The sequence below is a fragment of the Xiphophorus maculatus genome, chromosome 23, assembly GCF_002775205.1.
Source record: "Xiphophorus maculatus strain JP 163 A chromosome 23, X_maculatus-5.0-male, whole genome shotgun sequence".
Taxonomy (NCBI): Eukaryota; Metazoa; Chordata; class Actinopteri; order Cyprinodontiformes; family Poeciliidae; genus Xiphophorus; species Xiphophorus maculatus.
The window spans coordinates 2,176,194-2,188,491 of record NC_036465.1 but is presented as its reverse complement, the minus strand read 5'-3'; the positions used below and the strand labels follow the sequence as shown (position 1 = coordinate 2,188,491).

At 37.5% G+C, this 12,298-nt stretch overlaps 2 protein-coding genes across 5 annotated transcripts; both read left to right on the top strand.

Annotated features, from left to right (window-relative positions):
• The first annotated feature begins 305 nt into the window (after positions 1 to 305).
• Positions 306 to 6,276, top strand: asb5 (ankyrin repeat and SOCS box containing 5). The gene is made up of 7 exons (XM_005800612.3): positions 306 to 621; positions 1,726 to 1,805; positions 3,293 to 3,400; positions 3,626 to 3,776; positions 4,185 to 4,319; positions 5,542 to 5,733; positions 5,872 to 6,276. Exons 1-7 carry the CDS (start codon positions 417 to 419, stop codon positions 5,997 to 5,999), a joined length of 999 nt encoding a protein of 332 aa, XP_005800669.1. The 5' UTR covers positions 306 to 416; the 3' UTR covers positions 6,000 to 6,276.
• Positions 6,277 to 7,721: 1,445 nt separating this feature from the next.
• On the top strand, positions 7,722 to 11,541 carry spata4 (spermatogenesis associated 4). 4 transcript variants are annotated; one of them, XM_023328317.1, is made up of 6 exons: positions 7,722 to 7,935; positions 8,442 to 8,571; positions 8,820 to 8,938; positions 9,117 to 9,313; positions 10,537 to 10,583; positions 11,235 to 11,541. In XM_023328317.1, the coding sequence occupies exons 1-6, from the start codon at positions 7,838 to 7,840 to the stop codon at positions 11,319 to 11,321; spliced, it is 678 nt and encodes a 225-aa protein (XP_023184085.1). In that variant the 5' UTR covers positions 7,722 to 7,837; the 3' UTR covers positions 11,322 to 11,541. The 4 variants fall into 4 exon arrangements, with proteins under 4 accessions (XP_023184085.1, XP_023184083.1, XP_023184082.1 ...); XM_023328315.1 differs by having other exon boundaries at positions 10,537 to 10,610; XM_023328314.1 differs by having other exon boundaries at positions 10,537 to 10,640.
• The last annotated feature ends 757 nt before the right edge of the window (positions 11,542 to 12,298 follow it).

Genomic DNA, 12,298 nt, shown 5'->3' with positions numbered 1-12,298 from the left:
AGACAGCGTGCATTAAGAATTTGATTGATTAAAAAATATGTACTATTAGATTTTAAAACAAAATGTAGGTTCTTCAAAACCCATTTATTAAATCTTACGAGAACCATATTTTTAAAGCATATATATACTGTATCATTTACTGTTACTAAAGGTTAGATTCTCATGACCAAACAGGCACTTCTGTAATTTTCAGAACTTGTGAACACACACACCCGCAGGCAGTGTTTAAAAACATTGCAGTAGCTGCTCTCAGGCCCAGTAGCAGCTGCAGGGCTTTTTTTTTTTTTTTTTTGCAGGCTGCACTCTGTCAGGTCCGGACGATCAGAGAGTACAGTGGAAGAAAAGTAGGCAACTCTTGTGCCTTTTGGAGCAGCATCTGGTCCTGCCTTCTTCATAAGCAAAACTCTTTTGAGGAAATGTCAGACCGAGCGGTGGAACTCACCAACAAGCCTTTCGCAGTCCAGTTGTCCAATGTCTATCTTAGCATTTTGGCACTGTTCTGCTTCAAGCTCTTTGTTAAGATTTCTCTCAACTTGCTGACATACTTCTATATAGTCCGTGGGAACCGTAAAGAAGCTGCCCGGATATCAGCAGAGTTCTATGACTACGGTCAACAACACAGTGAGTACCGGGAGAAAAGTTTTTGAATAACTGTGTTGATGCTGTTTATTATAAAACTGGGTTATATGAAGTAGAATATGATGTGAAATATGACACAACTACACGTCTGTATTTAAGGGAGTCTCATGGTGACACTTTTGACATCACCTGTAAGGTCAGACGTAAGAAATCCTCCTGGTTGTAAATCAAGGGCACATGCACCATATTTACACAGTTTCTGTGCTATAAATACTGTTTCACTTATCCATTTACTATAAAAGCCATTAATTATATGCCCATTTATAGCAGGGATATGAATTAATGCCTACTTTTCTTTCATTTCATGCTTAATAGCCACTTATAAATCCTGAAGTATTCCATTTTAAACGAAGACTTGATCAGCCCAGCAGCTTTCTCTCTAATATAATAATAGAACCCAGTCATGATATCCACCCTCCCCCCCTCCACCCACCTCAGCCTGCCCTACTTTCCATTCCCAGCTATGCAGTGCACCCTGTCACACTCACACAGCAACCAAAACAACACTCCACATTCTCGGGGACAAGCGCCGCGGAGACACATTCTGGGGCAAGACAGACACGACAACATAATCTGCAGCTATCACTCAAAGGGAATACCAATTAGCTCAAATCAGGATATTAGTCATGCTCCTGTAGATAAGGTCTTCCTTGTTAGGAGGAATCTGTTTGATGTCTCTCTATATGTCTGTATTTGAAATGGCAGTTGAGGAAAATATGCTGCATGAATAAAAGGAGGAAGTTCAGTTGATTGTTATCTATAATTTATGATGAAAATGGAGGAGGAGAATAATGAAGATGATAGCGTGTGGAATGCATCAGCTGTTATTCTGGATATTGACTCAGGTGTGTCTGGTGTGGGGGTGCGATTCACATTACACAATACTGACTTGAATATATATCAAAAGGTTAGAACCAATACAGCTAAAACAATATGTCTTGTTGGATCAAGCATCACAAGGACAGGTTTTTGTATTGTTCCACATTGTAGTTTCTAAAGGTCGTGTTTCTCCTCTGGACAACAGGACGTATCAATCTGGAATAAATGTGGGGAGAAGCAACCACTGAATTTATATTCCTGTTGCAGGATCCTGGGCAGACCGCTCACCCCTCCACGACGCTGCCAGTCAGGGCCGCCTCCTCGCCCTGAGGACCCTCATTTTACAGGTGAAGGGAACACAATCTCTCAGAGGGTAATGTCTGTCCCCTTATCTCCACGCATGTTGGGCTTTTGTTGCCACCTCTGGTGCTGTTAAATTGCGCTCAGTGCCTTTGTAGACTCAATGTCTGATAAAGAGATAGAGGAGTGGAAAGTGTGGGGTAGAAGTCATAGTGAGCTGCATACACAGTCCCTTGCAAAAATATTCACATCCTTTACATTTTTTTTGCAGTTTTTTGTCACATTAAAAGCACAAACTTAAATGAATTCTGTTGAGATTTTATGTGACAGACCAAAACAAACTATAAAATTGTCATGCATATTTTTTTAGCCCCTTTAACTAATTCTTTTGCAAATCTTTGCTTTACAGAAAAATGGACAAAGATAGCAAGTGTATAGAAGAAGGTGCTATGATCAGATCAAGCCTAAATCAAACTTGCATAAAACAAACACAAAAACATAAACACACCATCCCTTCAGTGAAACATTGTGGAGGCAGCATCATGCAGTGGAGATGCTAAATATGGGACAATTCTGAAAGAAAAACTAAGACAGGATCTCAATGACTTGTTCACTTTCTGTCAGAATAACCTTCAACATACAAAAGAGTTTAGATCAAACATGTCTGTGTTAGAATGGCCCAGTTTTTAACCAGACCCAATTTTAATGGTGAATCACTGGTAAGACCTTATTGTGTACAGATGTTACCCATCAAAACTAACTGAGTTTGAGTTATTTCACAAGAAAGGCAGGTCAAGATGTCAAACTTTTGTAAGAAAATAACCCAAAAGATTTTGACTGATGGGAAAGGTATTGCTACAAAGTCGTGCCACATTTTTATGTCCTTGCTCATAAAAAAGTTGAAAAAAATGATGCATCTTTCTGCCTCGATTTTATAGTGCACTGCTTAGTGTTGGTTGATCACAAAAAGATCCCAAAACTTCCGTTTGAAGTTGAGACACATTGTGATGTGTGTTCTGTTGCCCCAGGATCTCTGGGCCTCGGGTTTATCTGTGTTAGAGGCCAAAACTGTCTCAGTGCAAAATGAAATATTCTTATTACCTATATCATTCTTAAAGAAATGCTGGATTAAAAAACTGCAATCTTCATTTTGTTCTTCTTCTGCTCACTCACGGAAGACCATGTGCTGAAGTTTGAGATGCTTTGTTCACATCAGACACATCAGTGACAACATGACTATTCACATGGTGAATTACTAGAATTTCAACCAGATTTCAGTTTGAGCTTCACTTTAATTAGCAGGCTAATTAATCTGTGGAGTTGAAATGTGACTTTGCGGTAAAGTTCAGTAATCATTGAAAGCCGTAACTAAGGATGATGGCTCCGTCTTGTGCGAAGAGATAAGCTTTGATAATGTTCGTGTAATTCCCATTGTTCACCACTGGAGATTGACAGAGCGCGTCTGATGCCGAGTGCTTCTTAAAACAAATTTTCCCACTAAGTCTCTCTGGCTGCTGCTGTGCTGTGTTTCCAGGGTCACAATGTGAATGTTCTGACTATAGACCATGTGACACCCCTTCATGAGGCCTGCCTCGCAGACCATGTTGCCTGTGCCAGGGCGCTCATTGATGCAGGAGCGAATGTAAGTCACATTCTGGCCTGGAGACTCTTTAATGCTGCCATTCTGCTGAGGTCAAATGTAATTTCCATGGATGGGAAACTCCGGGAGGGGATAACAAATGAGAGATGTGCTGCTCTCCATCTACGGACACTGTAGAGCGATTAAATTGTTCCCCCTGGCGTTTGCCATTAGTCAACCTGCATTGTTAAAGATGGGCTAAAAATAACAATAAAAATGTTTTTACAGGTCAATGCATCTACAATTGATGGAGTCACCCCTCTGTTCAATGCCTGTATGGTGGGTAGTGTGGCTTGCACTGAAATCCTTTTGGAAAATGGAGCAAAACCCCAGAGCCTTGTATACCAACCTTCACCGATACATGAAGCAACCAGCAAAGGTATAACATGACAGAATATGGTGTATTGAAACGAGAGCCTAAAGCCAACATTAAAGGGTGAAAAACTGCTTTAGCAGGTCATAAGCTGTTTACAATCCATCCAAAGAAATAGTCATAAAAGAAAAAGGAAATATTTCTGCTTTCTAGCTGAGAAACAGCAGCCTAGCTTCATTGATGGCCTGCAATGTTTTACCTATCAATATTTCTCCTTATCTAGGCTTACACTCAATCCCATATTTCAAGTTGTGTTTATGTCTCCTGCTCTGCTACAACACTCTTTCTAAATGACCTACAGTGTAAAAAAACCACAGCTTTAAAAATAAATGAAGCTGACCGGAGAAGACAGCTTGGAGAATCACCTCACATTGTCGCATACTGATTACTATCTTCATGCTCCATTACTTCCAGGTCATTATGGTTGTGTTGAGGCCCTGGTGACTTGGGGGGCCGATGTGGACATGGACATTCCTCACCTGGGTACAGCTCTCTACACTGCCTGCATCTGCCAAGAGCTGGAGTGTGCCAGGAAACTCCTGAAGGAAGGTTAGCTCGGAGCACAGTGTGGATATTTACATCTCCTCAGAGACAGATGCAAGTCCTACGCATCCACTCAAGTAGAAGTAGAATATGAAAGGTTAGGATATAAATCCTTACCCTGTGGAAATGCATGCTTACAGAGTCTAAAAAGACTCTGAACAAAACTTTAGTGCAGCTGAAACCAGAAGTTTACATGCACCAAATAAAAAGACAAATACACCTTTAAATAATCCAAACTTCTCTTCTCTGAGGGCTGTTATGCTTACCAAAATTATGTCTATTTGCTAATTTTTACAATAATGTGAGAGAGAATATGTCAGACATTTATTTGTTTCAAAATCAAAAGAATAATTACTATCTCTTTAGACAATGAGGGTAAGCCCAGATGATGATGACATCATGGCTTTAGAAACTTCTGATACACACTGGTTTCTGGTTTGAAACTGGGAAATGTGGAGCTGCACCAGTCTGCTTCATCCCTGAGAACAATTTCCAGATGTTTGAAGGTGCTGCACTCATTTACTCAAACAATCATACACAAGTACAAACATGATAGGAATGTCAAAAAAAATAGAAAAATAGAATAAAATATACAAAAAATGTGAAACATAAAAGCATTAGACAAGAGGGTGGAATATGCACTTAATATTATGCTCAATAATTTAAATACTAATACAGGGCAAATGTAAAGATTTGATACTGCAAATGTAGGAGTACTTCACATTTCCAGAAATGAATAGGACATTTAAACCTGTTTCATAGATAGTAATATACAAGATCATACATAACAGGTATTGATGTAAAAAGTTATAGTTATAGAGAATATTAGATTACGGATGAACACCACACAAATTCCTTATTAAATGTGAAAATCACACATCATTTTTCTTCCACTGTACAATTATCTTATGTTGTAAAGTGACAAAATATGAACAAGTTCAAGTGGAATGAATAGGAGACAATGGTTGGTTGTCAGTAAACAATCCACACACAACATATTATACAGCTTATTTTCAGCTGACTGTTCATGCTTATAATCTTGTTACTCTCGATTAAAGGTAATGAGATGAAAAGGTTCTCAGGGTTAAAGGAGTTTATGTAAAATGTGGTGAATTTGTAGATTTACATAAAAAGACAGAAATCTGAAGCTTGGAATTTAATGGTCATGATGAAAAAGCTGTACATGACCTCAATCTGATCTCAGATCATTATTTTGTTCTTCATACAGGTGCAAACGTTCAGAAAGGCAAATCCTTGGATTCGCCTCTACACGCGGCAGCAGAAAAGGACTGCACAGCCGTGGTGAAGCTGCTGCTGGACTTTGGGGCTGATATTAACGCCAGAAACACAGAGTTTCAGAGGCCGGTAGACGTGGCTCCACCCAGCAGTCTGACAGAGGGCTTCCTGCTGCTCTACGAAGGTACGACTCATTGCTGACCTGCGTTCCAACTTGGCTTCATGATTCCTCACATCCAGGCTACTTCCAGTGAAAACGTCATTATTTCCTGATTTGTTACAAACAATTTTCAGGTCAGATTTTTGTGTGTTTTTCTCACAGCTACGCCGCGCCTGCTGAGCCAGTTGTGTCGTCAGTGCATCAGAAGCTGCGTTGGCCGCGACAGACTCCACCTTGTTTCTCACCTTCCTCTTCCCAACAGGCTCAAGAACTACCTGCAGTACCAATGACCAGCAGAACCAAGACATTGTGCCCCTAAATGGACTCTATGGAATATACCTTTAACTAATCTAAACACATCAGAACCGGTTTGGCCGTAATGCTGTGGTCCCAACACACCATAAGGGATTATTTCAACCAGACACAGAGCAGAAACTGAATAAAGGGAATACCCAACTGCACCAACCAACCAAAAGATGCACTTCAGCTCAGAACTTTACATCCATCCATCATCAGAATCAATGTCATATAAATGTGGGAGCAGCAAACTGTGTCCAAGTTGTGACCCTCTAGCTCAGGGGTGGGCACTCCTGGTCCTCGAGGGCCGGTGTCCTGCAACTTTTAGATGCATCTCTACTTCAACACACCTGAGTCAAATAATGAGGTCGTTAACAGGACTCTGGAGAACTTGACTGCACTTAGAAGGAGATTCAGCTGTTGGATTCAGGTGTGTTGGACCAGGGAGACATCTAAGAGTTGCAGGACACCGGCCCTCGAGGACCAGGAGTGCCCACCCCTGCTCTAGCTGTAGGTGGACTTTCTTGGTCAGTCCATGCCAAACATGCTTCCCTCTGGATGGTGACACTCGTCTTTTAGCTTTTTCCACTTAATGATAGGCTGGAGCCGTGTTGGTTGTTCCTGTACATGTACTCATGTCTTTCATTTTCGCTGGGCAGTGTGATTGGCAAGAGTGAAAATTGGACACAACAGGGGGAGTCTAATGGGACAGTGACCCAAAACACACACCAGCACCAGCTTTGTAATACATAAAACAGGCTGAATCATTTTTAAAATCACCTAGGCTTACCTCTATTAATAATTCATGCACTGTGCTTAAAGCAGAGTCCATACAAAGAAAAATAAAACAAACTTTCCCATTTCTAAAAAGAAGAATGGTTAAATATCTAACCAGAATCATGTCCGATTCTTATTAATGGTTTCCCTGCAAATTACTAAAGAACATTTATCCAAACATTATTAGGTGAATCTTAATTTTTAAGCATGCATCTGTATTTTTTTTTTTACCATGAGTGGATTACAGAAAATCCACAAATAATTCAAATAAACTGGTTTTAAAAACATAAACTGTTTTTTTAACCACTCTGAAGTTTTAAGTGTGTAAAATAATTATGGTTCAAATGAACAATGCATGGATATAAACTTCTGACTGGGAGTGTATGTGAATAAAACTTACAGTCAGGTTACTGACTGTAAAGGAAATTGCTGCTGTAACTTTTAGGGGTCCCTAGTTTATATTATAGTCATCCTACCAGATGCTATGAAAAAGTAAATATCACTTCATTTCTGTTCTGCACATGTATTTGATGCCTTGTTAGTTCAAGCAACTAAAACCACATGAGCACTTTATAATGGAAAAAATATTGTTTTAAGAGGTTTTCATGTAATAATAGCACACTACAGTATACATGAACAAGTTTCTTTTATTTGATATTGTAAGCACTGAACACTACTTGATGATTTAAAGTTGACTCTTGTGCATTCATGATTTTTTTGTTTATGTTGACTTGATAAAAAACCTTTATATAACATTGATTAAGGAATAAACATTTAGACTGAAGCATCTCATTGTCAATTGTAGGTGAAATAAAACGTGTGTACCTTTGAATACAATTTAGTATTCAGAAACGCTTTGCTTTGTATTTCCCTTCAAAACTGTTACTTATCCGCTAGATGGCAGCAGAGGTTAAGCCGAGAACGAGAAGCCAGTTTGGTTGCCATAGAAACGGAAAAACAGAAAAAGGCCATTTCAGAGGAAAGCTTAACTGCTGGTGGAGTAAATGTTAGCGGTTTCCAAGAGCTCATCTTGATTCATCTTCATCTGAGGAAAATGTCTTATTCTCAGGGTCATAAGACAGGAGTTGACAGAGAAGTCATCAAGTGGCTCCAAGATCTGGAACTATCATTTCACCCAAGGAATCTGCGAAGGTATTTCAATAACTACACTTTTAGATAATATAGTATAATAAAAATATGTGCTCCAAGCTGATAAAATGTAAATAACACCATCTTTTCCCCTGAATGCACGCTAACTTTTATTTAAAATTAGTCGCTTCATGAATAATAGTTTGCTTCCTTCCAAAACCTCTAGAAATGTCAGCCTACCTGCATGTGTGTACAGATATTATCAGAACAATTTTTAAACTGGATGTAACCTAAGAAGATCTGAATATAAAATAATCTAATAGCTTTCTTCTTATTTAATTCATCACAGTCATGTTTAAATGAGTAAACATTTATCTCTAAGTAAATAAGAGATTTGTGTTTTTGTTTAAATAGAGGCAACATGTATCTCATTCATTACTACTATTAGAATTTAATGATTGAATTTTGCATTTACAAATGACTGTACTTGATTCATATTTTGATTATTTGAATGGACATTTAATTCCTTCCACAACTCATTTTAATGGTGTCCTCTCCTCCACTTCCAGGGATTTATCCAATGGTTACCTGGTTGCTGAGATATTTTCTCGTTATTACCCCCATGACATCTCAGTGTACTCATATCACAACGGAGTATCATTTTCTTCCAAGCAGAAGAACTGGAGCCGGATACAGAAGGTAAGAGTTATTAAAAAAGTTAAAGTTAGTAAAAGTTATTATATTTTATATCCAAAAATATAACGAGCTGTTTTCCACATCCGGTTAGCATGTGGGTTAATTAGATCAAATATACATGCAAACAAACAAACCTTTAAAATAGGAATATTATAAATATAAAAACAACTTAAAGTATACGTATATTTTTAATGAGAACTCATTGTAATATTTTTATGGACTATTTGTGCTCAAAATTGTTATTGCTCTAGTTTTTGAAGAAGAAGAATCTGGAGCTATCGAAGGAAGTAATCTATGGAAGTATACACTGTGAACCAGGAGCAGCTGAGCAGTTGGTGCAGGACATTTACGAGATGCTGACCAATCAGAAGTAACTTAAGTTAAACCTAGTTATCTTATCTTATCTCATGATGTTGCTCTTTGAATTTACCAAGGTTTTGATGTGTTTTTGTATTTAAACCTAATTAATGTGTCACATCCACAAAATCACTTCTTGGTAAAGTAAAGAAGAAAGGCAACAGATGACCAACTATTCACTCTCTTCTCAGTGTCACGGATGTCCAGGGTCAGCAGTCACAACCCTCGTCACTGACTCACTCCACATCGTCAAGGTCCTTCGGGAACAATTTGGTAGCTGCAGGGATCATGGCCGAGTCAGACGTCAGTTCAAACCAGAGGAGAGCACAAATCAGCAGGGGCGAAAGAGAGCTGGAACACACAGCTGCAGACAGGTCTCTCCCCACCGGTGGGTCACTCATGGGTCATCAGGTCTTTCTTAGTCTTTTAGATTAGATTTACAAAGGTGGCAGCAGCAGTTAGTTTTCACACAACTTAGATGAACTGATGGTGACTTTATCTCACATTGACTAAGATAAAGGAAGTTCATTAAGAGGGTGACATTTGTTTGGATATTTGTTTATTGTTGCAGATATTTATATGCTTTAAGCATAAATACAAAAAATTATAAACACAAAAAAGACTTAAAGTTTCTCCCCAGGTTGTTGCCATTCTTTTCCAGAGACACTCTGGTCAGAGTCCACATGCAGGATAATCTAGTTCATGTTTTCATAGTTCCACATTCCTGTTTATTCTGAGGCAAAAATGATCTTAAAATGAACAAACTGTCTACAAACAATAGAAAGATTGATTTTGTTTTATTCATATCCTATCCCTTCAGTATTTAAAGGTATGTTGGCTCCAAAATATTACATTTATCCTTTAACTATTTATGTTTGATCTTTTCTGTAATCCAGTGATGGAAGAAGTCAAACTTTAGAGTTTTTTAACAGTTAATATCATGACAGAAATCAGCAAGTGGTAAAATTATATTATCAGATATTCCCTGCTTTATGTATGTTATTTAGATAAAGCTAAGGTATTTAAATTAATTTTTTAACCAAAATTGACTTATATATATATATATATATATATACATTTTATGGTAACATTTTGATCTGTCGTTCTATCACTACAATGGAGACAAAATGTGCAGGAATTGTTTAAAATATTTAAACAATTGTGCAGTTTTGAAAAACTACACAACATGAACTTATATCTTTAAAAATCTCTTCATGTAATGCATTTTTAAAAACTATTTCTGCTCACTTTTTCCATCTTAAGAGGGATATCAAAGTTTGATACATTATGAAAATTATACATTATGATAATATGAAAAGCATATTTTGTCTTAGAATACAATAAATGTTTGTCTCCCAAACAGGTCAGAAGGATTTTAAAGAAGTCTTGTGAAAACAAAAAATCTGCATGTAATTCTGAGTCAAGACACGGTGAATGTCTGCAGCACTGAGCATGGATTGTCCCCACAATGCCACTGCAATGTGCAAAGTCTCATGTTTATCAGTTCATGTTTCCTTGTAGTCAAATAAAAATGAGGACTCCATGTGTTTTAATAACTGGTAAAATATACTTAGCTTCATTGTTCCATATCTGTATTTGCTCTTTTTTCAGACTCGTCAACATGGAGAGGAGCTCCTGTTTCCTACAAGGAGATAAAAGTGAACCAACCTGTCAGAAATTCAATGGTTAACCTTTTACACTCACTGCATCACAGTGTGAATATTCATCAACTGATTTGCAGAATTGGTGAAGTATAATCTCTCAGTAAAACTATGTCAAATAATGATTACTTTAGTTATAAAACAGTTAGAAAAACAAACAATGAAATGTGGCTTATTTTATGGTACGGAGCCTCTTTGTTTGCGGTGTCTGTTTGTACCAGTAGGTGGCAGCATCGTGTGGTCATTTTGAGTGCATGTTGTTCATGAATGAACCTGCGCTGCCACTATTCTTATGGAACCTTGAGAGTTTATACAGGTTTATACGGAAACACACATTTTTTTCTTAATAGGTATTTTAAAAGAAATAACTGAAGGTTTTGAAGTTCATTTTATACTGTTCCCTCACTTCAGCCACCCAACTAGCTGCTTATTTAATTACTATAAAATAAAAAATAAATAAAACACATTGATAATGCTTTTTTTTGCACACAGTTCTTACTTTTGGTTTAAGGTGTTTCAATTTAATTCATGCTAAATTGAACACAATCTAATCCAGTCAAAATTAATTTTTCAGCAATTAATTCCCATGAAATCTATTGATATACTGAAACCAACAGAGTTCACTGATGTTTTCTTTTTCTTTTGCAGCTATCTCCCCTTTTTAAGATAGATCACTCAAACACTGAAGACAAGAAGAAGAAGAAGAAATCTCCAAAAGAGCCAGAATCAGGATGACCAACCACCAACCTCTAACATGACGGCTAAAAAGCTTTTAATGCTATTTAGCTTGAAAACATAAATAAAATGTTCTCAAAAATCTGTATGTTTCACATAAAGCAGAGATTTAAGCTCCTAATGGTGTTGGAAGATAAATCCTTCCACCATGACAACACTACTGCCACATCAGAGTTTTATGTCCTTAAAGGACATTTTAAATGAGATTTGGAAAAAGTTAGCTGTGCTGTGTGTTTCATTGAACATGTACACACAACATCATATTTAGTTTAATTAGATCTATCTTATCTTTTGGTAGCTACAAAATAGCTAAAATTGTCATTTAATCTTTTTAAATTTGGAAATTTTAAGTATCCACACTGTTTTTAGACAATTTTGCCCAATTAGGACAATGTAAGAGCCAACACTGCATGCAAAAATATTCATACCTTTTGCACTTTTCCAGTTTTGTTGCATAAAAATATCGCAAAATTTCAATATCTCCTGGAGCAATGCATCATCTAAATATGGAAGGAGAAATGGCACAACAGCAAGTAGGAAAAGGTGATCTGCTCAAATCAGACTAAAACTGAATGTTTGAGCTTCAACTCAAATTCTATGGCAGAAAACTAGAGCAGCTCATTACTCTGGTCACATCCTTTCCATCATTAAGCATGGAAGTGGCAGCGTCATGCTATAGAAATGATTTCTTCAGCAGGGACAGAGTTCTAGACAGGATGAGAGGAAAGACAGAGGCAGATAAATGCAGGACAGTGGAGGAAGAAACCAGAGGACTGAGACTGGGGTGAAGCTTTTCCTTCCAGCAGCACCAAACAAGCAGCCAGAGATGCAAACAAATGTTCTAACAAATCAATGTTAGAACCTAAAATCCCACTGAAAATGTGTGGCAAATATGAAAAATGAATAGTCAAATTTGCAGACCCGTTCTATAAATTAGAATATTGCTAACAAGCCCATTTATTTTAAAATCTTTATCA